The sequence below is a fragment of the Dermochelys coriacea genome, chromosome 12 (genome assembly GCF_009764565.3).
Source record: "Dermochelys coriacea isolate rDerCor1 chromosome 12, rDerCor1.pri.v4, whole genome shotgun sequence".
Classification (NCBI taxonomy): Eukaryota; Metazoa; Chordata; order Testudines; family Dermochelyidae; genus Dermochelys; species Dermochelys coriacea.
Window position 1 is genome coordinate 4,288,284 of NC_050079.1, and position 27,669 is coordinate 4,315,952.

The 27,669-nt window shown below is 51.0% G+C and overlaps 2 protein-coding genes across 6 annotated transcripts; one reads left to right on the plus strand and one right to left on the minus strand.

The window, feature by feature from the left end:
• The first annotated feature begins 567 nt into the window (after window positions 1–567).
• Window positions 568–15,502, plus strand: CCDC113 (coiled-coil domain containing 113). Of its 5 annotated transcripts, none has more exons than XM_038368888.2 (9): window positions 568–713; window positions 2,412–2,538; window positions 4,784–4,945; window positions 5,856–6,011; window positions 8,319–8,399; window positions 9,113–9,268; window positions 10,628–10,735; window positions 11,921–12,076; window positions 15,293–15,427. In XM_038368888.2, the coding sequence occupies exons 1-9, from the start codon at window positions 616–618 to the stop codon at window positions 15,383–15,385; spliced, it is 1,137 nt and encodes a 378-aa protein (XP_038224816.1). In that variant the 5' UTR covers window positions 568–615; the 3' UTR covers window positions 15,386–15,427. The 5 variants fall into 5 exon arrangements, 4 of the variants coding, with proteins under 4 accessions (XP_038224816.1, XP_043350672.1, XP_043350670.1 ...); XM_043494737.1 differs by having other exon boundaries at window positions 580–713; window positions 15,375–15,502; XM_043494735.1 differs by lacking the exon at window positions 15,293–15,427 and adding an exon at window positions 13,976–14,143 and having other exon boundaries at window positions 580–713.
• A 473-nt stretch (window positions 15,503–15,975) lies between these two features.
• Window positions 15,976–27,614, minus strand: PRSS54 (serine protease 54). The gene is made up of 6 exons (XM_038368887.2): window positions 21,097–27,614; window positions 20,412–20,506; window positions 19,865–20,030; window positions 18,399–18,655; window positions 16,990–17,117; window positions 15,976–16,467 (listed from the first exon to the last, which is right to left on the minus strand). The coding sequence occupies exons 1-6, from the start codon at window positions 21,135–21,137 to the stop codon at window positions 15,976–15,978; spliced, it is 1,179 nt and encodes a 392-aa protein (XP_038224815.1). The 5' UTR covers window positions 21,138–27,614.
• Between the last annotated feature and the right edge of the window lie 55 nt (window positions 27,615–27,669).

The following is a 27,669-nucleotide window of genomic DNA, read 5'->3' on the forward strand; positions in this document are numbered from 1 at the left end:
GGGAGCCAGGAGGGGGGCAGCAAGGCTGGGGGGGGAGCAGGCCTCGGGGGTATCAGGACTCAGGAGGGCACAGGGAGAAGCGGGGCGGGGGGGGAGGGGGGAGCTGGGAGGGGGCAGCAAGGCTGGGGGGGAGGGGGGAGCCAGGAGGGGGGCAGCAAGGCTGGGGGGGAGCAGGCCTCGGGGGTATCAGGACTCAGGAGGGCACAGGGAGAAGCGGGGCGGGGGGGGCACGGGGGCAGCAGCCGGCCGCGGGGGGGGGGCAGGGGGAGGGGGGACCCGGGGAGGGGGCAGCAAGGCTGCGGGCGGGGGGAGCAGGACTCAGGAGGGCACAGGGAGAAGCAGGGCGGGGGGGGCACAGGGGTAGCAGCCGGCCGCGGGGGGGGCAAAGGGGGGGGCGGGGGGAGCCAGGAGGGGGGCAGCAAGGCTGGGGGGGAGCAGGCCTCGGGGGTATCAGCAGGGCGGGGGGGGGCACGGGGGCAGCAGCCGGCCGCGGGGGGGGGCGGGGGGAGCCGGGGAGGGGGCAGCAAGGCTGCGGGCGGGGGGAGCAGGACTCGGGGGGGGGCACGGAGGCAGCAAGGCCGCCGCCTCCCGCTGCCATGGTAACCCCGGGGAGCGATGGCGGACGAGGACTCGGGGAGCGTCCGCACCGCGGAGTCCCTGGAGCTCGCAGCCCTGCCCCTGCCCCAGCTGCAGGCCCTGGTGCAGGAGACCAGGTACGGGAGGGGGCTGGGCACAGAGCCCCCAGCTCTCGTGGGGGTCCATAATGCCCCGATCCCACATGGGGGGCTGGGCACAGCACCCCCCCCCCACTCCATGGAGGGTCCATAATGCCCCGATCCCACATGGGGGGCTGGGCACAGCACCCCCACTCCATGGAGGGTCCATAATGTCCCGATCCCATATGGGGGGCTGGGCACAGCACCCCCCCCTCCATGGAGGGTCCATAATGTCCCGATCCCATATGGGGGGCTGGGCACAGCACCCCCCCACTCCATGGAGGGTCCATAATGCCCCGATCCCACATGGGGGGCTGGGCACAGCACCCCCACTCCATGGAGGGTCCATAATGTCCCGATCCCATATGGGGGGCTGGGCACAGCACCCCCCCCCTCCATGGAGGGTCCATAATGCCCCAATCCCACATGGGGGGCTGGGCATAGCACCCCCCCACTTCACGGAGGGTGGTGGTACTTGGATATAATCTCCGCTGTCTTTGTAATCAGGGCATGCTGAAGCAGTACCTTCCCTATGGCCCTTATATACAGGACTGTTTGAAAACCCCATCCTCTATACACAAGAAAGCTGGATTATAACATGCTCTCCTTCCCTCTCAGTCTGTACATATTGGCGAGGCTTGGCTTGGGTTTAATGCCCTCCATCCCTGACAAGAAAGCGGGATTGGGGTTATGTTTTCCATGTAGATTAGTGCAAGGCTTGAAGCTGCTTCCACCCATCTGCCTTTTGGTGCCTGTCCCCCTGATGAAGGGTGAAGCATTGTGATGTATTTGATAGTAAAGGAGGCATCTTGTGTGCATTTGTGAGCAAGGTCCATCATTCCAGACTGTTCAGGAACCATTTGCTAAACATTTTCTTCCCTTTATAATGAGTTCCCAGTAGATGATTCCATCTGTCCGTTGCTGGAAATAAAATGATGGAGCAAATATAACAGAGAGAAAATGTACCAGGGATGTGGGTGGGTGGAGCTGTACGAAAGTCATGGATCACATCGGGCTTGGGGCTTACTGGGTGGTTAATTTTGTGGTGTCAGCACGGCCCCCTCAGAAAGGTGTGAGCCTTGTATGCAATCAGAAAGCTTTTAAGTCTGGTGGGTTTTCTGATAATTGACAAGAGCCCAAGGGCAGTTCTTGGGTTGGCCCCAATCAGAAACATGAGAAAATAAGATCAGAGTAAAGTTACTTTATCTACATCCTGATTGTGTGTGTCACTCACAACTGCTGATTTACTAGCTGGGGACAGCTCCACAGTGGGGTGCTGCTTGTTCCAGTCGGGAACTCCTTAATGGGATCAGGACTACCAGCAGGGATCCCTGTACATGAAAGATCAGCCCCAGCTGCCCCAACAGAAGATTTGAAGGGGTGCTTTCAAAGTCCCCTTCCCCTAGAGCCTGAGTTCCCATTGACATCCATAGCAAACCTCCCAGGGATTTCAGTTTGAACAGGATTGGGACTTTAATGAGCATGGGCCTGATTCTTTCATTTACCCCACTATTGCATCAAGAGGAGCGTCAAGTAATTTGTGTGCATCTATGGATGTTTATGGTGCCCCACCTAAAATTTTCACCACTATGAGCCTTATGTTTCCCCTCTGGTTTCATACACTGACCATATGCTCTATCATCTCTTATACCTGAAAGTCAGAGCTTGCTCATTCCGATCTCCATCTCCTTGCAGTCATGCCCTCTCCATTCTCAAAGTCGAGACAGAAATGTTTGAAAAATACTACAATAAGATGGAGCCAAAGGATCTGGTCAGCCATTTGTTGCCAAATGTACACAGCTCCTCACTGGACATGGGGCAGGTACGGTACAGAGCGACAGCGTTCGTGTTTCCAATGCAGTATTTCTGGGTCTGCCTGTCAACATGACTCTGATTATCCAGCCGCCTCCCTCTTGCTGCGATTCTCATTTAATGCTTGCGTGAGAAGAGGTACAAGGGGAGCAGTCACCGATAAACACATCCAATGGGCTTCCCTTTGCATTTCATCCAGTTTGAAATGTACCCTGGAATACTGGAAAAGAAGCGAGTGGAGCAGGAATGTGATAGGTTTCAGAGTAGCAGCCGTGTTAATCTGTATTCACAAAAAGAAAAGGAGGACTTGTGGCACCTTAGAGACTAACAAATTTATTTGAGCGTAAGCTTTCGTGAGCTACAGCTCACTTCATCGGATAAGTGATGTTTCCCATGCAACATCTCTACCCTACAGCCAGAGTGCTTGGATGTCTTAGAAGGAAATTAACTACATATTTGAGGTGAGATGCCGTTGCTTTAGCAAGCATCAGGGTTTGCGCTGTTCCTTGCTGCAGCTGACCAATCCAGTTTTCAGTTTATCATTCACCCCAGAGACGCTATTCTTTTCTCTTATACCAGGGTGGCCAACCTGGGGCTCCAGAGCCCCATGCGGCTCTTCAGAAGTTAATATGCGGCTCCTTGTATAGGCACCAACTCCGGGGTTGGAGCTACAGGTGCCAACTTTCCAGTGTGCTGGGAGGCGCTCACTGCTCAACCTCTGGCTCTGCCACAGGCCCTGCCCCCACACCACCCCTTCCTGCCCCCTCCCCTGAGCCTGCCATGCCCTCGCTCTTCTCCCTCCCCCCAGAGCCTCCTGCACACCACGAAACAGCTGATCGGGAGGTGTGGGGAGGAAGTGGGAGGCGCTGGCGCTGATCGGCGGGGCTGCTGGTGAGTGGGAGACACTGGGAGCGGGGGAGCTGATGGGGCCTGCTGACGTATTACTGTGGCTCTTTGGCAATGTACATTGGTAAATTCTGGCTCCTTCTCAGGCTCAGGTTGGCCATCTCTGTCTTATACGATAACACTTTGCCCTTCACGGCACCTGCCAGAGATCTGAAAGTACTTTATAAGCACTAATGAATTTCTGTAAGGTAGGTTTTTCCACATTTCACAAATCAGGAAACTGAGGCACAACAAGATTAAGAGACTTGTCTGAGGCCACACATCAAATCTGTGACAGGACCCACATCTCCCAGACTCTCCCTCTTCTGCTCCAGCTAGCACTTTACTTAATTTCTGGTTCCTTGCCACTGTGGCCTGTGATCAATGAGCTGGGCAGCCCCTGAGTTTGAGTTTCACCTTCTCAGCAGTTGCTCAAGGAGTGGGACCTCTGTAGGCACTCCTCACTCTGGTTTCCTTCATGGTACCATATTGCACTGTCTCCAAGCCTCAAGCTGAGACTGGGGTAGCCTCTTTGGCACCTCCCATATGGAGTGGAGTTTAAATAGCAATCCGAACAGCCCAAAAGGGGCTGCTACAAATGGATACAACTACTAAACAATCTACAAGCCTGATTCACAGTTACACTAAAGCCACTTTATATTGCTAATTTACACCCTTTTTAAGGCCCCTTTATGCTGCCACTGTGGGTCTGGCTTCAATGCAGAGTTAACTCAGATGATTGGCAGATGGGTTAGGGTATCCCGGGGCTGAGCAGTCACACTGCAGAGCCCTGCCTGAGTTACTGGGTCCTCACTTGCTCTGCACCCATCTGTATGTTGCTGGGTCTTCTGGGGGCACATCCCATGGGTCTTTGTGCTGCAGAGCACTGAGCTGCACTGTGAGTCTTTCCCAGTGAATTGGGGGAGAACTTGTCTGTTCTTCTGGATACCCGGGGGGAACTGTGGGAAGACATTGAAGGAGTATCAGCACCAGAGGGATTTAGTTTGCATCATCACTTCCAAGTGGGTGCATTACCTGCTCACTTGAAAGCCTCGCTCAAACTTTAGCCTACTAGCCCAGGTTGAAAGCACCACCCAACTTGGGTAAGAGAGTTTTGTGTGTGTATAGGAAGGGAGTTGGAGCAATATGTGGGTAAGTGCCTGCAGTGAAGACATACCCTAAGTGTAAATGAGAATCAGGCCCATCATGTGTCTACAGATCCCTCACAGTCTCTGTGGTTATTTCCTATTCTAAGTACAGGGAAAATACAGTAACCGTTGGCAAACATTGACTTTTTAATGGCGACCACTTTGAATGGGTCCTGTTGCTATCTACTTGCTCCTTCAGTTCTTTGTTTCTCTGGATTGCAGACACGTCCCAGACGTAAATCTAAATCCCGCGCTGCAGCAGATCGTTTTATAGGCCTGACAGTGCAACAGAAGAATGATCTAGCGCAGCGGGAGCTGGATGAGATGAAGGAAGAAATTCAGAAGACCAAAGGGGATTCTGAACGGATTATACAAAACTACCAGGTACAGCCTTCCATGAGCTGTAGAATCCCTAGTGTAGTGAGTGAGATGCTCTGTAGCTCGGGGGAACACCCTACACCCCCATGTTCATCTTTTTTTTTTTGATTTCACACTGATGTGATACCAGAGTAACACCATTTAAATCAATGCAGATACTCTGATTTTTACAGTGGCATAACTGAAATTCATCTCAGCATCTATGCCAGGAGTTGCTTACTTGCTACACCTTGTAGTTCAGGAAGGAAATGTTGGGATTTTAAAGAATCACCTTTGCTTAACTGAGTAGGCAGGTTTGCTTGATACAGCACCGTGAGTGTTAGATCTGCCCCATATGCCCCTTCACCCAACAAGGGTTTGGTTTTTGAGGTTCCTAAAAATTGCAAAGAGATCTTCAAATGGCAATGCTATCTGGATTCCTAATCCAGAACATCAACACAAATCAATTTTGAAGAGTTTCTTCTATACTATAAAGGCATCTTTCTTTTCTTTCCTCCCACCCACTTCTGTGTTGGGAGAGTGAAATAGAAGCCCTTTGATTAGGCTAAATGGTTAGAACTTAACTGTATCATCATGAACATCCATATGTTCTAATCAAAAATGGTGTTTTGAACACAACCATTCCTTCAGACATGGTAGATCTGGAGATATTTGCAAGTCAAGGCAGAACTGATTAATCTTGAAACTCAACTACGATAGATGTTTTGCTTTTCTTGTTCTTCAGTGAATGAGAGATTGATATTATTACCAAAACATCACTGCCACAGGGCAAATAGGGCAAAATTCACTGATGTCAATGGATTTATGCCAACAGAGAACTTGTCCCACCATTCCTATATGTTGTTCTCCACCCCAAGGCCCAAAAAATGAATGGGAGAGGACATCTCTTTAATATAATGTTACTTCCATTCTACAGGCTGTCATGGAAGAAGCAGCTATTCGGTGGGCTGATATTAAGAAAGCCATGTGCAACTTTAACAAAGACATTATCCAAACGATATTCAAGAAGAAAGGGAGTGTCACAGCTTCTGAGAAGGTGCTGAGATACCTTGAGGAGAAGAACCACTACAGGGTTAGTTCAGAGTTGTGTATTTATACATTTATTATATACCAGGCTAAATAGTTTAGACAAAATCCTGATCCATGAGTAATCTCTCCCACATTTTGGGCCATAGGTAGACCTACCTTGGCAAGTCTGTTTGGATATCTCGCTTTACATTAAAAACAACAAGGAGTCTGGTGGCACCTTAAGGACTAACAGATTTATTTGGGCATAAGCTTTCGTAGGTAAAACAATTCACTGTTACAGTAGTGCAGGGGTCGGCAACCTATGGCACGTGTGTCAAAGGCGGCACGCGAGCCGGTTTTTAATGGTACGTTGCTGCCTGCCAGGTCCCAGCCACAGGCCCCGTTCAGCCCGCTGCCAGACGCAGGCCGGGACCCCGGCAGGCAGCAGCGTGCCATTAAAAATCCTGCCCGCCCCGGCCCGCTCTTCTCCGCCCCCAGGGCAGGGTGAAGAAGCTTGGTCCTGCCGGCTGCTGCTGCAGGGCAGGCAAGTTCCCCCTCCCCTGCCTCTTCCCCCAGCAGGCTTGGTTCCTGTCCCTCCTCCTCTCCCTCCCTCCCTGCCACCGATCAGCTGATGGCCCTTTCCAGGGAGGGGGAGAAGCAGAGTCGCAGCGCGCTTGCTGCTCCAGGGAGGAGGCGGAGAAGAGGTGGGGACGGGGCCTTGGGGAAGGGGGGTGGAATCAGGGCATATCCCCTCAAGCCCTCTGCCGTGAGCCACTCTGGGCAGGGGGCTGGGAGCACCCCCACGACCCCAGCCCACACCCCCAGCCCTCTGCCCTGACCCTTATACCCCCACACACACACCCCAGACCCTGGCCCTGAACCCTGCACCCCCCTCACACACACACCCAGCCTTCTGCCCTGATCCCTGCACCCCCCACACACCCCAGCCTCCTGCCCTGACCCCTGCACCCTCTATGACCCAAGCCCTGACTCCAGTACCCCCCACACATACCCAGCCTCCCCACACCCCATGCCTTGACTCCTGCACCCCCTCACATGCCCCCAGCCCTGACTCCTGCACCCCCCACACATACCCAGCCCCCTCACACCCCATGTCCTGACTCTTGCACCTCCCACATTCCCACCCCCACCCTGAGCACCAAACGGGAGCTCCTACACCTCCCCCTACCCCCCCCCACACATTCCCACCTGCACCCCTCACACCAAATGGGAGCTGCCCAGGTAAGCACTCCACACCCAAACCCCAACCCTGACCCCCCTCCCTCATTCTAGCTCCTGACCAGACCCTGCACCCCAACCCCCAGCCTGCTCCTTCACCCCCAGCCCTGTGCTCAGCACACACCCACCCTCAGCTCAGTGCGGAGAGGAAGAGAATGGGCTAGAACTAGGGAAAAGGTAGGTACCCACTCTATGTGAGCAGGGCCGGGATCCCAGACTGGCAGCGGGCTGAGCGGGGCCAGCAGCTGGAACTCTGACTGGCAGGAGCCAGCAGACTGAACCCAGACCAGCAGCGGGCTGAGCTGCTCAGCCCACTGCCGGTCTGGGGTCCCAGCCGCCAGCCCCGCTCAGCCCACTGCCAGTCTGGGGTTCTGGCTGCCGGCCCCTTGCCAGCCAGGGTCCCAGCCGCAGGCCCCACTCAGCCCGCTGCCCGCCTAGGTGAACGGACCCCCAGGCTGGCAGTGGGCTGAGCGGGCCGGCGGCGTGAGATCAGCATTTTAATTTAATTTTAAATGAAGCTTCTTAAATATTTTGAAAACCTTGTTTACTTTACATACGACAATAGTTTAGTTATAGAAAATATAGACTTATAGAAAGGGACCTTCTAAAAAACATTAACATGTATTACTGGCACGCGAACCCTTCAGTTAGAGTGAATAAATGAAGACTCGGCGCACCGCTTCTGAAGGCTTGCCGACCCCTGCAGTAGTGCATTAGGAGCCAGCTCGGTGGCTTACCAATGACCTGTCCTCCAGCTACGACACAGGAGCTTTGGCACATGAATGACTGCATGGCTCACCTATGCACAGCCTAGTGGAGGTTGGAGGAGTTGCCCGGCTGATGTAGGTGGGATTTGGCGCAAGGTGCTGTCCCGGTTGCTGTCAGAGCATTTCTTACTGATTGATTTATATAGAGGGGCATGAACAAGAGCCTTGTGGGGATGCTGCCTCCCCTCCTTCTCTGGCCAGTGATAAAGTGTCATGAAAGTCACACCGTGGCTTGGAAGAATGGGAGCGTCCCGATAAGACGGAACGATAAGTGGAACCCGGGGGCTCTCTCCTGTTGGGTCCCGCTGCACCAATGACGGAGAGAGAGCAGGGACCGTGACAGTATATTCCGGTGTCTTTTTTAGGATTCAATGAAAGAAAAATTGCGTTTGAAAAATGATTCTCTCAAAGTGCAGAAGAAAAAGTTGCAGCTGCAGCTCAAGCAGGTGGGTAAAGACTGAAGAGAACCAGGGACGCTGCAGCCCTTTGAAGATGAGGCAGGTAGATTTCAGGGGCTCACCCCGACCGGGGAGTCGAATGTTTCTGTGTATTTTCTCTGCTTCTAATCTTAATTCCTGGGTTTGGGAGAGATTTTAGTCATCTCGGAGTTTATTGAGAAAAGGCCGCAACCTAGAGCACCTTATATGCTCGAGGCAGGCCCCAAAGCAGCTTAAAACCCATGAGAAGATTGTGCAGGGTGACCGCAGCCGAGCTCCTGCAGAGTGGGAATTTGCACCCTTTTTGTGCTGTGGAGGAGATCTTGGGTGGATCTTTGCAGCCCCTCATGGAAGGGGTAGTGTGGGTGTTGCAGGATCACAGCCAGTGGTGCTGGGTTCAGGCATTGCATGGATCCACTGAACGGCAACCCAGATTCGGAAGGAAGCAGCAGGTTGTGTCCACTACTCCTCCCCATGTCCTGAGTTAGCAGCCTAGCCAGGTTGGTTGAAGATTCCAGCTTTTAGGACCCGCCCTGCCTCGCCCCACCCCGCTCCGCTTGCTGTCCCGACAGAGCAACACCTTATTATGTGGCATTTAGCCTCAGACCAGGGATTGGTCCTGCTTTGAGCAGGGGGTTGGACTAGATGACCTTCTGAGGTCCCTTCCAACCCTGAGATTCTATGATTCTATTATCAGCCTCTGTGTCTTTGCTGGCTTACAGAAGGAAGAGATGGGCGAGGCACTCCATGAGGTTGATTTCCAGCAGCTGAAGATTGAGAACGCTCAGTTTCTAGAGAAGATTGATGAGAGGAACCGGGACCTGCTACAGCTAAAATTGACAGTGGGAAACACTCTTCAAATCTTCAATTCCTACAAAGTGAGTCAAGCCCATGGCACCTGGATTCTCTTTTTCTCTTTATCTCCTGCAGGGTAAGAGAGGGAGGGGGGGTGCTTAACACTGTCTCTCTCTCTCTATTTCCAGGACATCTCTTTCAATCAGAGGCATTTGTATTCCTGCTTAACAGCTGCCTGACTTGCCTACGATATACATTCCAGCAGGTGGGGGCTGGGAGTTGGCACCTGCCCTGGAATTTTTGGAACCATTCCTTTGTTGATGGATCTGCCTGCCTATAAAGATCCCTACATTTGCTGTGGCTGTTAGGGTTTGTTCTGATACATCCTTCTGATGTGTGTTTTGTGGCATCCACATGTGATGGTGCAAAGCTGCAAACATTGCAGTGTGGTTATTTTGTCCCACAGGGCACTAAGCAGTAACCTTAGCACTGACCTACCTAGAGACTTTCGTGTATCCTTGCAGCTGTGATCTCGTCAGTTATGTAGGGTTAAGACTACCCAGTCCTTGGATGGGTGATCTTCAAGAAAAAATCCAGGTGGTGCTGCAGGTGGTGCAGGTGACTCACTAGGTGGAATCCTCCCCTCTGAGTCAGTACTAGTGTTGGGGCAACTATGCTGCCACAGATTCTGTCTCTCAGCTGTAATATAAAAAAGAGAGATGAGGTCATTAAAGGTCCATCCCATGGCAGTTTTTGCAGAAGTTGGGATATTGGGCATAGTATCCTGGTCAAAATAACACTGTAGGCATTTCTAGAACGCCTTTGGCTTGCCCTCCACTCCTGCCTCCAGCAGGGTTACTGCATTCCACCCCAGAGCTGGCTGCACCTCTGTGGGAGGAAAAATGAAGAACTTGTCAGTCCATTGCATATTTTAGGATCCCGGGGTATGGCTACCTACCTTATAAACCAAGGGGGAGATTTTCACAGGCATGAGCAACTCCCACTGACAGTCAGGGCTCTGGATGCTTTACTCCTTTGGAAATCTTCCCCCGAGTTATTGTTAAACTACACTGGGAAAGGCAGGGGAGCAGTAGCTCTACCTCTCGCAATATTAGAACATGGGCCCCACTCTGCCTCACCGCTCCTTGATGATGTGTTGGCTACCAAGTAACACCATGCTCGACTGTGTGAAACAAAGGCTAGATCCTGAGGCTGCCATCTACAAGGGAAACTCAGAAATGAGAAGCCACGTTGATCGATGCATTCTACGATGAACAGGAGTAGGGAGCAGAGTCCCAGAAGACCAGCCACAGATAAAGCTTGTTGAGAGCCTTGGTGTAGTGAGTAAAGGGACTCTAGCTTTACGTGTTCACCGATGAGCCATTGCCCTCCTTCTTCCCCTCCTTTGGGCTTGCTGACTTTACCGCATTGTGCTGTTTCAGAGAAAGCTGCAGAACGCCACCGCAGCATCCACCCGCCTGATGAAGGATATCTCCCAGAGGAAGGAGGCACTGGAGAAGATGGAAAGGGAAACCATCCTGGTGGAGGAGGTAGTAGGAACATCAGAAATAATCAACACAGGGATTGTGGGTTTACTTGTTTTTTTAATCCAGAAATTTCATGTTATGAGACCATTTCTTTTAAGATTTTCTAACACTGGATTACTGCATAGACTAGTAAGTGAGGATGGTACTGAATTACACCCAAATTTTGATCCCAGTTCTACGGGCATAAGGCTGGAGTAATGCCATTCAAGTCAGTCGATCCAGTTCCGCTCACATGCTTGTTTTGTGCTATTGGTAACTCTATCGACCTCAGCGGAGTTACTCTTGAGTTATACTGATGGGATCACAATCTGGCGCCACGGCTCTTTGTAAACTGCCCTTTACTGGCGTAGCAATGAGAGTAATTTCATTCCGGCAGCAGTTGGGAGGGACTTTAAGACACGCAAGTCAGGAGATGAAGGAATGAAGATTCTCAAAGCCCTGTTAACTTGCCCACATACTTAGATCGGAAGCTCTTTAAGACAGAGACTGTCTTTTTGCGCTGGGCTTGTACAGCGCCTAGCACAATGGGGCCTGATCTCCAATTAGGGCTCCTAGACACGACCCCATACAAATAAGAGATGATCATAATATTATCATAAATTGTCTATTACGTATGTAATTAGCAAAGGAATATTTCAACATTACAATACATTTAATTGTAATACTAGAAGCTGGGGTGCCTAAAGTTATGCTGTGAACTTTACATGCAGGCACCTGCAAGCAAGTGCCCTGGTACCCAAAAGGCTGTGTACCTGCAGCTTCGATTGAAGTCAGCAGGATTTAGTGGTGCTGTGGAAACCAGTTCACTTTAGGTGCTGAAGGATGGAGTTTGGACCTTAACTTTAGGCACCCAGCTTTGGTATAGCTTCCTGCATTTAATATCCTTCCTCTTTTTAGAGGCAATGCCCTTCCCCCTCCAAGGAAGGCACGAAGGAGGGCCCCAGCTGTGTTTTGTGCCACTCCACTGTCCCAGGCTGTAGCACCAGGGAGTTGCCCACTGAGTTCAAGCAGCTCCGGAGTGCCCCTGGCAGACAGGAAACCGAAATGCTAAGAGCAGCTGCATTCTGCACAGCTTAATCGCTTGACCTTCAGTTTTAGGGGGATGGATTTTTTTTTTTCCAAATTGCCGCTTTGCAGAAAGCAATGTCCCGCCTAATCTACCTGCCCTGGATCCTTTTCCTCTCTCAGGAACGAACCAAAGCAAAGGGTGTGAATAAGCAGCTGCTGCAGCAGCTCTCAGATTATAGAGTGCCCCCAGTGGTGAAGTACGTCAATCAGAAGATGGCCATCTATGACCTGGAAAACAATATTAAGATATGGGAGAGGAAGGTGGAGATCGCTGAGGTACAGTAAGACAAGAACTCCCAGAGTCTGTAGTCTGTTGGTGTCTGTGTCCTTCCCTGTACACAGCTGGGGTTTAAATTCCAGAGGGCACCTATCTGTGCCCACCCACATTCATACGATTATGGTGAAGGGGTCTGATGCTTTTTATAAACCAGGCAGCATGAGGCCCATTTTAGTTGTGGTTTTAACTACAGCATAATTGAACAACTCGACGTGCTTCCTGTTTACAAAGCAGCGAGCGTGTCATAGCCTGAATGTATTCAGAGGACAGAGCGTATCTAACAATTGAGCTCTGAGGCTGGAACCTAAGGAGTTTTAAGCCAGGACCTGGTTATTAGTGAGTTAATAGGAAACATCATCAGGTTATTATTATCCTGACCTTTTAAACAACTATAAAATACGGGTTTCAGAGTAGCAGCCGTGTTGGTCTGTATTCGCAAAAAGAAAAGGAGTACTTGTGGCACCTTAGAGACTAACAAATTTATTTGAGCATAAGCTTTCGTGAGCTACAGCTCACTTCATCGGATGCATTCAGTGGAAAATACAGTGGGGAGATTTATATACATAGAGAACGTGAAACAATGGGTGTTACCATACACACTGTAACCAGAGTGATGACTTAAGGTGAGCTATTACCAGCAGAAGAGCGGGGGGGGGTGTCTTTTTGTAGTGATAATCAAGGTGGGCCATTTCCAGCAGTTGACAAGGACGTCTGAGGAACAGTGGGGGGGGGGGAATAAACATGGGGAAATAGTTTTACTTTGTGTAATGACCCATCCACTCCCAGTCTCTATTCAAGCCTAAGTTAATTGTATCCAGTTTGCAAATTAATTCCACTTCAGCAGTCTCTCAGTGGAGTCTGTTTTTGAATTTTTTCTTGTTGAAGAATTGCCACTTTTAGGTCTGTAATGGGGTGACCAGAGAGATTGAAGTGTTCTCCCACTGGTTTTTGATTATTATAATTCTTGACATCTGATTTATGTCCATTTATTCTTTTACGTAGAGACTGTCCAGTTTGACCAAGTACATGGCAAAATACAAAATACAGAAGAGCAGCAATGTAAAGTCTCACCTCTGCACATGTAACCAGTTTGGGCCTTTTCAAACACCCACGCTTGTGATTGTTTGAAAATGTTTTGGATCTACTTTCTGATCATCTTCATGTAACAAGCTCCAAGCACTTTACAAGCATTCATTATTGGTAACTAATCATTACCCCTATGTCATGCTGGCTGGAGTGGCTGATGACTGGGAGTGCCAACCTCAGGGCAGATGGTCAAAAAAGCAGGGCAGACACCCCAAATTGGTGGTATGTTCTATAATTAGATTTCACCAACCTAGTAACAAGTGTGAACTAAAGCACTGTAATAGCCTTACCATGGAGTCACAGACAGTCTCCTTGGGCTCTCCAGTTTATCTTGCCACCCAGGCAAACTGGATTATGTGATAGATAGTCACTGTCACCCAGAGTGCTGGGGCAGCCCTCACTGGAAATGCCAAGGTCAGGGCAGGCTGCAAAAAGGAGAGTAGATCCTCCTGAGACTGGTAGGTGACACTGATGTTAAACTCCCCAACCAGTCACACACTGTGCCCCTGATCCCCACACTGGTTATCAAGAAGCAAAAAGAGAAATCACAGAGCCCCCTTTCTTGCATTCCAGTTCTCTGGGTCCCAGTCAGCGCCTAGGTGCGCTAAGGTGAGGAGTTCTTTAAAAACCTCTTCTCACTATACAAAATGTTCTTCTGAAACCTAAAGGGGCAGCCACATTGCCAGGTCAGTGCTAATGAGCCTAGTTCAATTAGGGTGGATGTGGCCCATGTCCAACAGCTGACATCTTGTCCAAATAAATTTGTTAGTCTAAGGTGCCACAAGGACTCCTCGTTCTTTTTACTGAAACAGACTAACACGGCTACTACGGAAACCTGTCCTTTGATGATACACAGTGCCTCGTTTGCCTTCAGTGGGCCATCTTGTGTCCAGGAAGAGCACTTTACCTTCAGTAAAAAGAAAAGGAGTACTTGTGGCACCTTAGAGACTAACAAATTTATTTGAGCATAAGCTTTCGTGAGCTACAGCTCACTTCATCCACTGAATGCATCCAATGAAGTGAGCTGTAGCTCACGAAAGCTTATGCTCAAATAAACTTGTTAGTCTCTAAGGTGCCACAAGTTCTCCTGTTCTTTTTGCGAATACAGACTAACACGGCTGCTACTCTGTTACCTTAAGTAATGCTTCTCTTCCTGTCTGGTGAGTTACACAAGTGCAGAGGGTTACAGTGCAAATACTCAATATAAGTTTATACCATGGGAGACAGATACTGTAAGCTGGATTAATACATGCAGCATCCTGCAAGCATTCCGGAAAGTCTAACACTGCTATCTATTCTAACCGGACTGGTTTCCAGCTCTGCATTTGCCAGTGTTCAGTGAGGCCGTGGGGCTTGGCATGAGCTGGTACCTGGCCTGCCAGCGTCACAGCTCACTTTACTGATGAAGAAGCTGAAGCACAGAAAGGTTGTGACTTGCCCAAGGACACAGGGTGAGTCTGGGGCCAAGCTAGGAAAAGGATCCTGAAGCTATTGCTTTAGAACATGCCCTGTTATGCAGCGAGATGGGTAGAAATAAAACAGTGCCTAGTGGTAAGTTCGCTGTATTGAAAAGCAACCTTTGCCCCACAGTTAGTGAATTCAGGTTTGCAGTAGTGAGATGAAACAGACTTGCTAGGGCAGGTTCCTAGTAATCTCTTATATTCATGGTACAGTCTTAACTCCCCCCCCCCTCGTGTTCATTAACGCAGAGAGATGGGCCCCAGTTGCATTCTAGGATTGTAAGGTCTTTGGGGCAGGGACCAGCTTTTTGTTCTCTGTTTGTACATCACCTGGCACCACTGGTTCAGGATGGGGTTCCTAGGCACTAGGGTAATACCAATAATATTAAGGGTCAGATCCACTCTGGGATCTGAATCCAACATTCCCCAAAGTTCAGTGTTATTCAGGTTCAGAGTCCTGAAGTTCAGATCCCAGTACAAACTGCTTGGTGGGATCTCAATGCTTTCTACATAGCATTCAAAGGAAAGCCCTGGGAGGCAGTGCTAGGCTGAGATTGCAGGAGTTTACCTACTCAAATGCCCTGCGTGCACTGTAGTCACCCTGGGTGCACAGTATACTCCGTGGCAGTGTGCCATGGTCTTACTGTTTCTCCATGTTCACTTCTGCAGATGTCCTTGCAGAGCTACCGCAGAGCTTGGAACAAGGTCAAGATGGCTAGGAACCAACTACAGCTTTGTCTCCCCCTGCAAGGTGGCCAATGAGAGATTTGGCTTGGAGCCAGCCACATGACAAATGAAGCAATCGATTGAGGGAAATGCAGAACACCTTATATTGCAGCTTGGTCTGTGAAAAGAGATAGGACCATTTCAGCCTGATTGATAAAGAAATCAAAACCTCCTGGGTTAGGACACCTCTATTTTGTCAAGTTCCATTTGTTGGAGAGGCTGGAGCATCCACTGGGCTCTGTTACCTGGGTTCTTCATGGGGCTCCCAAAGTTCTGAATCAGCTGTGCTCTGAGCTCCCTTTCCCTCTCAAATAAATCTGGCCATTGTGTCTGGACATGTTTACAATCATTGTCCTCTCTGGACTGACCCTTGGGACAAAAGGAATCAGGAGAGTTTTTGGGGGGAGGTGTTTAAAGTTTAATAGCCCAGAGTGAATGCTAAAATATAGAGACAGATTAACAAACGAGGACGTTGCTATGGGGGGAGGACATGTCAGCACTGTGCACATGGATTGTGCCACGTAGCCTCTGTCACCAGCATGAAAAGCAAAGGGGAGGGTGCCCAGAGTGTTGGGAATGGCTCCTGAGGCCAGTCAATCACACAGTTGCCTCGGTTACAGTGTCTCCTAGTAAAAGAGGAGCCTGAGCAGAAGGAAAACAGCACTCATTTCCATGAGGATCTGCGGCTGATGTAAGCTCCCCTTAGAAATGGGGAGCGTTTCCCCACTGTAGTAGTCATAGTACACTGGGTCAGACTTGGTGTAAGCCCTGGCTAGCCCTTCCTGGGCGGGCTTGGTGTCCTTCGGTCGCTGCTTGGCTTGGCCGTGGTCAGACCCAGCTTCCGAGATGACTGAGGATTGAAACACCTTCTCTGCTGGCTCAAACGAACCTTCCAAATCCTCAGCCGGCGCTTGGAAAGCGGAGCGTCCTCTGGCAAAAGTGGGATATATGGGAACTCCTGCGTCAGCTGTTGTGGCTGAAATCCAGTCGCTGTAATAGGCCACTTTGGTGTAGAGAAACGGTCCATAGCATCGCATGCCGCCCTGACTCAGCACTCCATTCAGAACCCAGTCTCCAGTTCCCTTAGCCTGGCACATGACTGGGTTTCCTGGGTCCCCCTTTAAGAGAGAAAAGGCAAGTTTTAGTCAAATCAAACCAGTTTTCCCTCCTACGCGTGCTGTCGCTGCTCTTGACTCCTGTGGGCACCTCTATACTAACCCTAAGCTGGAAGGAGGACAGATCCCACCAGCTCGTTGCTTTATCTGCTCCAACAAGCCACCAGTAATTCCAGGGGGCTGGCTCTTTAGGCTGTTACAACACCCCCATCACAGATGCATTGCCCAGAAATCTGCTCTTATGGCCCCCAAACATCAGCTTGCTGGCTGAACAGGGGAGTTCAGTTTTCCCAGGCGAAGGCTAGTATGTGTGATGTGACAAAGCCTCAGGACAGAGGAGAGTGGAAAGTGACATGTGGAAACTAAGGCCTTTATTATGGCCCAAGGATGATGCGGGCCCCAGATCTCATGGACAATTCAGTAGCTAATTGGGGGATAGAGAGTGTGAGGGAAGCCGAGCTCAGGTCCCCCTGTAGTTCGCACCCTGTGTCAGAGGCTGTGGCTGGATCAGTACAAGCTCCTTACCAAACATCCAGTCACGTTGTCGGAGTCCCTGTGGCTGCTGCACTCGGTTGTAACAATTCTCTTCAAGGGGCAGGGATCCACATCCACTACTGAGAGCTTCCTTAGAAAGCTTGCTGCCGTGCGTCTTCCTGTCCGAGCCAAAACACCAAGAGATCAGAGGCCCCCAGTCTAGGGCCTAGGACCTGGAAGTGGCTGTGCCACATGTTGCATTTCTTCCCGCTGACAGGCCCAGCAGGCTAAAAGGAGCGCCATCTGCTTCAGTCCCACAGGGATTAGCCTCGCTGGGTGGGCAGAGCTAGGTCTCTGCACTGGCAAATGAGAGAGCTGGGTTTGAAACAGGGCTCTGGCCTCTCCTGGGGGCACTGCAACCCAGCCCCCCCATCCCAGAGACTCAAATCCATTTCCTAGCAGCTGCTGCTTGCTGAGCAGAAATGGAGCTAACTGAACTCCCTGGGGAGCACTGTTTGCCCCCCCAGAGGACACGTGGCTTTATGGCAAGGAAAAGAAAACAAAGGTCTTTGGAGTTGGGATGCTGCATCATGTACCCAGACCAAAGCCCCTCCATCCCGCTACTCGGCACTGGATTTCATACCCTGACCACATTTCTTGATCTGCGAGGACCTGCATGTGCACGAGGTGCATTCTGACCCCAAGTGGCATCCACACAGACAAGACCTCTGAAGAGCCACAGTTGCTATAAGGCAAGTCGCCATCCTGGTTTCTCACTCGCTTTTCTAGCTGGAAGAAGCCAGCCGGTCTGATTCGCTTTTGCAGTCTCTCTAAAAGCACCCAGACTTTTGAATGCAGCTTTTGAGGTTCGCTCTGCTCCCTGGGTGTTGCCCCTCACCCCCAACAGGGCCAGCCTTATTGGGGGTGCTGTGGTCGGGGGGTGAGGCTCGGTGCATTTAACATAATGCACCAGAATGGGCGCCTGCCAGCAGCCCCAGCAGCCCAGAGTGGCGGCTGTTTGACGGTCCTAGTGGAGCCCGTGCTGCCGCGTGTATCTGTGTGGTGCGGCGGGGAAGCTGCAGCAGGAAGGTGGCCACAGCAGCACCAGGAGGCACTAGAAAAGCAGTGGCACCAAGTCCTGCTGTAGCAGCTGGGGCCAGAGTGGCCGCAGCTCCCGCACTCGGGTCCCCACAGCGGACAGCAGCAGCTGGGGCTCCCCCGCTAAACCAGCAGCCCAGGTAATGTGCAGCCTGCCGCAGCCAGAGCGCCCGCCACTCCAGGCACACGGGAGAGAACCAGCCAGACAGAGGGGACTGGCTTCAGCGTGTGTGCACCTACGTTTGTCTGTCTCCCCCCCATGGTCCCATTTGCTTGGCTAGAGCTGTCCCCCCAAATATAGCAGTCAAACTAGGCCTATGCCCTTGTCTCGTACGTGTCACCCAGGAAAAGGAAGGGGTTACCTGCCGTGGGGTGGACCCACCCTGACACCCAGCAGTTCTCCAGGGTGGCTGCGGTGAGGTTCCTGCTGGGGAAGCAGATGGGCTGAACAGCATCACTGAACTCTACTGGGGTGGCCATCTTCAGCAGGGCAATGTTCTTGTCCAGTGTGATTTCGTTGAAGTCTTCATGGGGAATGATGGTGCTGATGGAGTACGGGCGCTGGGTCTTCCTCTGCTTGTTCAGATCCGTTATACCAACCCCGGCGAAAGCCGGACGCCTGGAGAGAGACCAGAGGAGCCTTAGAGGTGCAAAGAGCTCTGAGAACTGAGAGCCCCTTGGCAGTGGGAATGTGACAGCTCAAAGGGTGCAGGGTGACACCAGCTACCGGAAGACTTGAGGCCACTAGTCAAGGCAGTTTATCCGGGTGCAAAGCCAGTGTGAGATCAGAATCGGGCTCCGTGCCTTCGATTTGGTGGCTCAGGGTCCAGATCCCAGCACAACTCAGGAGGGAGATGTGTGCAAAGGTGATTTTTATGCCGTCATCCCCCCAGACCTGGGTGGCCCAGCCCCAGTCTGGTCCCTTAGACATGTAGTCTAAGGATTGCTGTAAATTGCAAAGTCTGCAGGGACTATTCTGGCAGTAGGGAGACATTGGCCACCCACAAATCCTGCACCCCCTTTCCCTCAGCCATGCCTCCTGCAGCAGGGGAATGGAGCTGGGGGGCACAGGCAGCTCTGATACCCAGGGATTCCCCCACTGCCAGCTTTACACCAGCAGAGCGCCACATCAGAGGGGAGGATTGGGGCCTAGTTGTACCGTGTCTGGGAGGGACAGGCTGGAATGCAGAGCATCTGATGACTGAACGCTGGCACGGTGTCCAGATCACCAGGGTGGACCCTGTATTGCCAGCAGCTGGGTGGCATGTGCAAAGAAAGGGTAGAAGGCAGCCCAGGAAAAGAGGCTGGGTGCAAGCTTTCTGTCCCTTGTCGCTGAGCGAGGGGGAAGGGAAGAGAGGAAGCTTCACAATCTCTTGCCTGACCTTCCAAACCAGAGCAGATCTTCTCAGAGGACTAAACACGTGAGGGGCCAAAAGGTGGGAAGAAAAGCCCAGTGCAAATGGCAGCATTGCGCAGCGAACCGTGTGCTTAGCGCTGTCTCCATTTCACTGGAAGTTCATTACAGCCGCAGCCTCGCTATGAGCAGCTCCAGCTACTCAGCAGTCAGTCAGAGATCATTTAATCTTCTGATTGGCTCAGTTCCTGGTCTTTTTCTACAGCAAAGCCTCCTGTCAAGTCTGTGCCAGGGAGCTGGTTCAGAACATGGATGGTAATGCACTGAGGAACTGGGTGCTCCTGTCAGCCTCCTTCCAAGGAGGACCTCCAAGAAGCAGCGTCCTCCAGAGTTGAGAGCAAGCCCGCACCACAAGACATCAACCTCCCTCTGTCGAACGGAGCTATGGTCGAAGAGCGCCATGGCACATCATACCTTGTCTGAAAGCTGGATGCAGCGCTCAGGATCCAGTGCTCGCTCAGGATGGAGCCAAAGGCCAGGTGCTTGTGCTGTAGGTCCTGTATCGACACCACCCAGGGGAATTCCCCCACAGCTGCAAACGCCTGCAGGGAACTAGATGGTGTCACCTGCGTACCACATCCTGCAAAACAAATGGAGGGCATGGTCCCTCTGAGGCCCTTTCGGGACCTGGCAGACCTGTGCTTCCCAGTCTATTACCACCCTCTCTTCTCTGCTTTTCCTCCATTAATACCCCATCCTTTCCTCTGCTTTTCTCATGCTCCCCCCGCCCCGCCCCGTCGACTCATTCACTAGTGAGTGGCTGCTGCTGGTGCCTCCCGAGATCTGAGCAGGCCCGTCAGGCAGCGCCACTGTCCCATGAGTACCAGCTGTCCAAATTGCTGACCTCGCTTGGGCCTGATTCAGGCAGGGCCCAGGCTCCGTCACCCCTAGGAGCAAGCTGAAGGCACTGGCTGCGGAGTGCAATGGTCAGGTCGCATCTCCCAGACACAACTTCACTCACCAGCTGCTGGGGAGCGGGAAATGCACAGCCATAGCAGCACCAGGCCTCTCGTCCTGCTGCCCTGGCAAAGAGATGGAACTGTTCGGCCCGGACCCCTAGGGAAAGCACAGGACAATCACTCCCTCCTGCCATCCCCTGCATGGTGCGCCGTGGCTGCCTGACCATCTCAGCATTGCCTCGGCCCCTGCAAAGGCAGCCACACAGCGCAGGGAGGGGCTGTTCCTGTTTCCTTGTGCTAGGAGACCCAGGCCTCTGCTTGTCGCCCAGGCTGAGATGGAAACAGCGTTTTCCGCCCCAAGCCGTCCCGGCTCTGCACATCCTGATATCCGCCGTGCAGCCCCGCCGTGGCCAACCCAGGGCCAACCCGTGCTGGACTCGCCCCACGGGTCAGGGGGCTGCACAGACGGCGAGGCAGGGCCTACTGTGTCGGGCTCCTTCTCACAGAAATCAGCTCCCGCAGCTGGCTGCCTCACTCCAGCGTATTCTCCATCCCCGCTTCTGCTCCCCCTTCCTTCTCCCCAGCCAGACTCCTGCTTCTTCACCTACACGGTCTCCAAAGCCCCCGCCTTCCCTCTCCATCATCCCGCTTGCCAAGCCCCTGGGGCTGTCCTTGCCGTAGGCTAGCGTGAGCCCCAATTCCCCAGCAGAGAACAGACTGACCTCCCCCAGCCACTTCCAGCCCCACCTTTCCCCCGCTGCCAGCGTTCGCCCCGGTCTCCTCTGCATTGTTCTCCTCGCTGCAGCTGCTTTGCCCAGTGAGAAGGTGCGTCACTTGGCTCCCTGAAGTCATCGTTCCCCTGGGCCGAGCCAAGGGGCAGGGCACCCTGTGAGCTGGCAGGGTTCTGAGGCTGCATAAGCAGCCACTGTTCGCTCACTGTTGTCATGGCGTCTCCAGCCACGCGTAGGGAGGGGGCTAAAGCAAGCCACTTTTAAGACTCGCTGCACAGTATCTGGTGCCCCGGGGTAGCTCAGCGAGCAGTCTGGGGCTTGGCGACAGGACCAGGGAGCATGAAAATCCCCAAACTGTTCTGTTTAGATTAGCATTAGGTGTGCAATCCTCCCCGCCCTCCATATAGAGACCAGCACCACAGGCCGGTATTCAGTGCCCATTTGCAATGTGCAGCCGGCTCTCAGCCTGCACGTGGGCGTGGGGAAGGGATCTTCTTTCATTCCCATCAAAGAGCGGTTTGAAAACGGTAGGGCCAGCCCACGGCTTAGCACTGCCACACTAGAGACTGGGCTGTGACTCATGGTCTCTGGGGCAGGGTACTGATCCCAGTTATGCTGGTGTGAGCGCAGAGTGCGCTCCATGACCCGGACAAAGGAACTTCGTATTCACACTGAACCAAGGGAACAGAGATCAGAATCTGGCTTCCACTCTCATGCCAGTGTAAAGTGGGGGAGCTGTGGGGGCACCACCCTGACAGCAATCTAAGAGGCAAAGGTGCGTCTTCTGTAATTCATCAACAGGCACCCTGGCAGAGTAAGGCGCAGAAATGAGACGCTCCAGAGCGAATCCTTTGCCTAGTCCTCCAACAGGAAGGATGGCATCTTTAAAACAGAGCCTTGACTGGTGGGTTTAAAGGAGGGGGAAAGGACCCTTAAAATGGGGTCCTTTCTTGCCTCCTACACCGTGTGAACTCAAAGACAGTTCCGCTCAGTTCAGCTACAAAAATAAGCAGTTATTGCACTTTACCTCTGCAGCGGCCACTCAGCTGGAGTCTATCCCATCTCATGCATCACCCAGAGCGATGTAGTAAAGTCCAGCCTGCTTATTGAAGGCGGGGGGGGGGGTGCACGGATGCAACAAAGGGCAGACAATTTGGGTGGCAGCATCTTTATTGGTGGTGGTGATGATGCGCAAGAAGGAAAGAACCCAGCTTGACTCTGCCATGCAAGGTTCAGCGGGCAGGCTAGCAATCTTACTTTTCAACTCAGCACATTTATTACGGAAACCATGGACAATAAACCCAGAGCCCCATGGTTCCATTTCTAGAGTCGCTTGTCAGAGCAGGCCTATGGTGTGATGGATACTTCTGAGGGATCTGCCAACAAGCTCATTTAGAGGGAAAGCATTTACTAAATTGTTCCATTTATGGAGTGTCTCTATTAGTGGAATCAGGGTGCAACATCTCTTTATATGTCCTTAAGGGAGGCTCAGCATTTCACAAGGTCCAGGAGATGTCCCTTTTAAACTCTCACTGCTGCTTCTATGCTGGTTCAGCCGGAGGGAGCATAGCTTGCTGCTTTGTCACTGTAGGGACTGCCTTGAGGTTAGAGGGAGAGGATGTTGTCTTCATGAGCAGCAGACCACAAAATTAAACGGAGTCTCACAGCTGAGCTTTGACACACAGCTTCTCATGCAGGGACGGTGCAAAGCACAGAGCAGCTTGTTCACATACAGGGCCGTGTAAGCAGCCTTACCAGCAACTGAAGGATCATTGCTGTGCCAGAGTTTGCGTCAGGCTATGCCTCAGAGCCCAGTTTACTAGTTAAACTGAACACACAAGCAAAATACCCAAATAAAGCATGTCCTCTGCCCCACATAGGCTCGAATGCCCAAAGATTTCCCCCTCACCTCTCTCAGCCCTTCCGGTCCTTGCTTGGACCCCAGGACACCTACAGTTCTCACTCACAAGGTCATCTGCCTGGTGATCACTTACTAGCCAGAATCTTTCCTCTACTTCAGCAATGTGCTCCCTGCAGTTCTCTGGCTCAGCTGAGCACTCACTGGCCTTTATAAGACCCAGGTGCTCCTAGGGGATCACCTGATCCCTAGCCCCACAGCTTCACCTAGGAGGCAACGAGCTGATCAGTCACAGGTGGGGCTGGGTTCATCTTCCCTTAAAGGGCCTGTCACACTGTGACAGGCTGTTAAAAACGTTTTTAAAAGAATCGGCCTCTGCCTTGTCTCCATGAGGATTTTGCAGGGAGACCGCTAATGTAGGTTAGCTATCTTGTAGAAACACACCTTTTTGGCAGTGAAGCCCTAGCCTATGAATTAATCAGTTTTAAACCGCTCTTTAGATAAACCAGCATAACTCCTGTATGTAGACAGGCCTGTGGCCCTGCTTCCATCTGTTAACCTACTGAAGTTGGAATTGAACAGGCTGCAGTTATGAAAGCCAACCCAGGGCACCAAGCCGTCTCTATTCAGACTGAGAGGGTTAAGAGCATTCGTCCAAACAACTGATCTACTTGGTTGAATGTCCTCTTGTGTTTTATCATGTTTCGGGCTCATTCTGAGTGTCAGGAAAGATTTAATGATTAAGTAGGAACTACCCAATAAAAATCTATTGATCCCGGAAACCCACTAACCCAGCAAAAATTGGACACACAGGACCGTCTCCAGTTGGCTTCTGAGATGCATTCATTTGATTTTCCACCTGGCAAAATAAATGCAGCCATTTTACTTACCAAGTCTGACAGGACAAAAACCTAGATTAAATTAACAAAACAAAGTGAGACATTTAAAAACTGGTTTCTACTTATTTCCCAGAACTCAGTACCCCTGTTATGCAAAGTTATGCATCTGTACCCTGCCTCTTAAATTATTGGCTCTGTGAGGCTGCTTTGCATCTCTAGATTAAAATCACATCCCCCTCACTGCTGGCCTTATCACTGAAAAACATTGCTCCTGGTGATCTTTAAGGGCAGATCTCAGATACAGCCCCTCCTGACTCAGCTCTGAAGTCTCGGCAGGGTGCCCTGCAGAAATGCCTCCATGAGCACTGGTGGAAATGTGTAAGTCTCTAAGGTGCCACAAGTACTCCTTTTCTTCATGCTGCTCAGTGACTTTCAGCGAGTTTTACAGATGGAAGCATTCAGTCTGCAGGCAAGCCAGAACTGGCAACTTCCTTGTTTAAAATGTACTTATTTAAGATGCAAACAGGCAAAGATTTTCATGCAGCCAGCCAAATGTACCAGGATCCCTGCAGTTTCCATAAGAATTTCCTGCCCACAGCTGTACAGGAAAAGCTTTTGAGTGGGGTTTTTCTGAATCCAGCCACAATGTAAACAGCTGCTGGAGATGAACTGAGTTGTTATATTTCGAAGTGAGCTGTAGCTCACGAAAGCTTATGCTCTAATAAATTTGTTAGTCTCTAAGGTGCCACAAGTACTCCTTTTCTTTTTGAGTTGTTATACAGTCCCTTCTGTCTTTTGCTCAAGGGTGATAGACAGGGTTTTGTTTGTTTGTTTTTAGCATTCATGAAATGTGCCAGGTTGAGGGACTTGGAGACTCACGCCCTCGCTCCACAGACCAAATCCAACACAAGGCGTGGCGGTGGAAGATTCCCCTACGGTAGCCCATGGCCTGGCCTGTAGGGATGAAAGGTGCCTCTTTACCCATCTGTTCTTTAGCCCTTCTACTATCTGCCAACATGGTGTTGATTAGTGCTGACTAGAGTGATGGTTTTGTGATGCGGACAAGTTCCCACCAGGAACTAGATTGAGATTACAGCCTTATTCCACATGGACTATTGAGCACCCACCAGAAGGTACCAGCTTTCAGTTACTACTGCCATGGACTGTGTCTTAGATGTGAAAGGTTCCATCTCTCACCACCAATCGCCTGAAGCATCCAGTCCCATGATGAATTGGTTTATTTTTGCTCCGAATACACTGACTGCACAATGAGAGAAATGGCAGATATGGAAGCCCTGTGGAGAATGCTCATTATCTCATGGCTGACTGGAGTACAGGGACAGGAAGGCCTCAAACTTCCCAGTGTATTCCTGTTGATTGACACATTTCTCTCACTAGAAAATATACACCGGGAGTATGTCACACATGCTGAGATGATGACATTCATCTTCGGGACACAGGGTGACCTTGTAATGAAGAAGTGGTGCAGCCAGGAGCGGCCAGTGACTTGGAGCAAGTGCAGATATATTTCAGGATAGTTGATACATAGTTGATTTACACAACTGCCAATCTTTAAAAACCTCTCTGGATGGAAAACCCATCTGCTCTTTTGCCTGCCGCTCCTAGTCTGCAGGGGTTCTGTGTTGCTCTGAAATGCCCTTATAAATCCTGCCCTTCCTATGAGAAAAGAGGATAGGAAGGGAAAAAAAGGCCAGAGAACAAAGGCTGGTCAAAGCAAGGAGAGGGGTGTGTAACATTTTCAGCAGCTCTGGTGTCCCAAAAGGCCCTACATACATGCAGCAAGAATATTTTTCATATTCCCCTGGAATGCATCTAAAATGTTCTCACGTTGCCAGTTATGCTGAAATCATCATCGGTGTAAATATGGAGATAGTGAAAGAGCAGCTGGAGCCCCTAACCCCCCTTTACAGAAGGTGAGAGGTCAGGGTAAGTAATGGGCCCTCCTTGGCCTTTAACTGCTTTTAGCCATTCCTGTCAGGAGTGCTTTTCTGAGGTGCAGAAGCCGATGGGAACTGCTGGGGTTCAGCCCCTCTGAAGGCCAGACCACGTATATCTTAACACCCCGATGGACGTGCCTGAAATGTGTGAATGGTTCTTTTTATACATCCAGATTCCCTAAGAAAACCTGTGTTCAAAAACCATTTCAATTGCAGTGACGCACAGGAGATGGCAAGTCCACAGCCTTCGCACTGTGCCTTTGTGTGCTCGCACTGAGAGGCTTTCCTTAAACGCTTGTGTACTGTCGCTACTGCACACTCCTGGCCAGGACACGTTTGGACAGTGCCCAGTGAGCGAGGGAGTGGTGAGACATTTCTGTTTAAATAACTTCTTCAAACAAGCAAAGAGGAAGGCCACTACTCAGTGATGGTCTTTGGGGGAAATGGATTATTACACTGGTTAAAAATAAATCCACTGGTTGTAATCAGTGCTTTCCAAGAAATTCTCTTCACCCTCACTGTTCACTGAGTGCCTCATTCCCCTACGTCATCTGTCCTGTGCACACCGGGCCTGACTGTCCTCTCCCTTCAGTGTGTATTTGGAGTAACTCTGATATTACTACTCCCACTCCCAGAGAATTTACAGTCTAAGCAAATCCAATCTAAGGAATTTGACTGTTGTCAACGAGTGCTTGAAAATCAGGCTGCTGATTTAGGTGCCTATGTAGGTTAATGGAGCCTGCTGTTGTGCTGAGACCCTGTCCATCATGCTGACCAGTCCTGTCTCTCCATTTCCTTGTGCTCCCCTGTCTGTACCCATCTATTGTCTCTTGCTGTAGACTGTCAATTCCTTACAGCCGGGCTGTCTTTTTGTGCTGCGTGTCCAGTACCCAGCCCCATGGGATCTTGGTCTGCAACTGGAACGCCTAGGCACTACGGTAAAACAGAGAATGATAATGATAAACAAACCTGGATTCAGGTGCCTAGCTGTAGACACCCATGTATGAAAATGTTGGCCTCACTATATGGTGCAGCAAGGGAGACAAAGAATGAGGTCAGGCAGATTCAGAATAGCTTTATCTCATTCAGGAAAGTACTTAAGCCCAAGTTGTAAAGTTCAGCAAGGGCTTAAGTGCTTTCCTGAACAGGGATGCTTTGACCACCTACTGGTTACTGTTGTGTGTGCTGTGGAAGCTAACTCCCATTAGTACATCAGGTGATCCTTGTTACATGCCTATTGGTAAAACAATCTACTGATCCTATGTGAAATCTGATCCTCAAAGCCTCCTCACTTGCCAAATTCAAAGGGATTCTCCTCAGAACAGGGCAAGGCGCCTCGTCTCGGGGCTACTTTCTAACTCCACCCACTTCACTGCCCCCAAATAGCAACACACAACTTCTTTGTCATGAGAATACTGTACTTGGGAGCCTCAGTTGGGTTGGTCATGAGGATGCAGGGTGTGATGCAAGTTCCACCCTGTCCCCTCCCCACACAGGTCTGGAGACAGGAGGTAGCTGTCTGTCCTGCATGGGAAACATGGTGAAGACCTTAGGAAGACGTGATGCATTCAGGGCAGTCAGTCATCCATTAGCAATTGCCACTCCACTACTGCATACAAAGGGCTCGAAGCTGCCATCCTTAATTCCACTGAGTCGAACAGCACTCTGCAAGCAGACCTGCTGAGTTTACTGGGACTACTTGAGGAGCAAGGGAAGTGTTTAACACAAGCAAGGGTGGCAGAGCTAGGCCCAAAATAATTATCCATACTAATCAGCAGTCACATGGGATAAAAGAGAGAGAATGATTTTAATAAACCTTTGATGTCTCCTGCTGTGAACAGAAATGTCTTGGCTTCACCTTTGCATTTATCTAGCTGCAGGAGCCCATTCTCCAGTGACAACCTTCTGTTCAATTGACATTATCTCCTCATTAA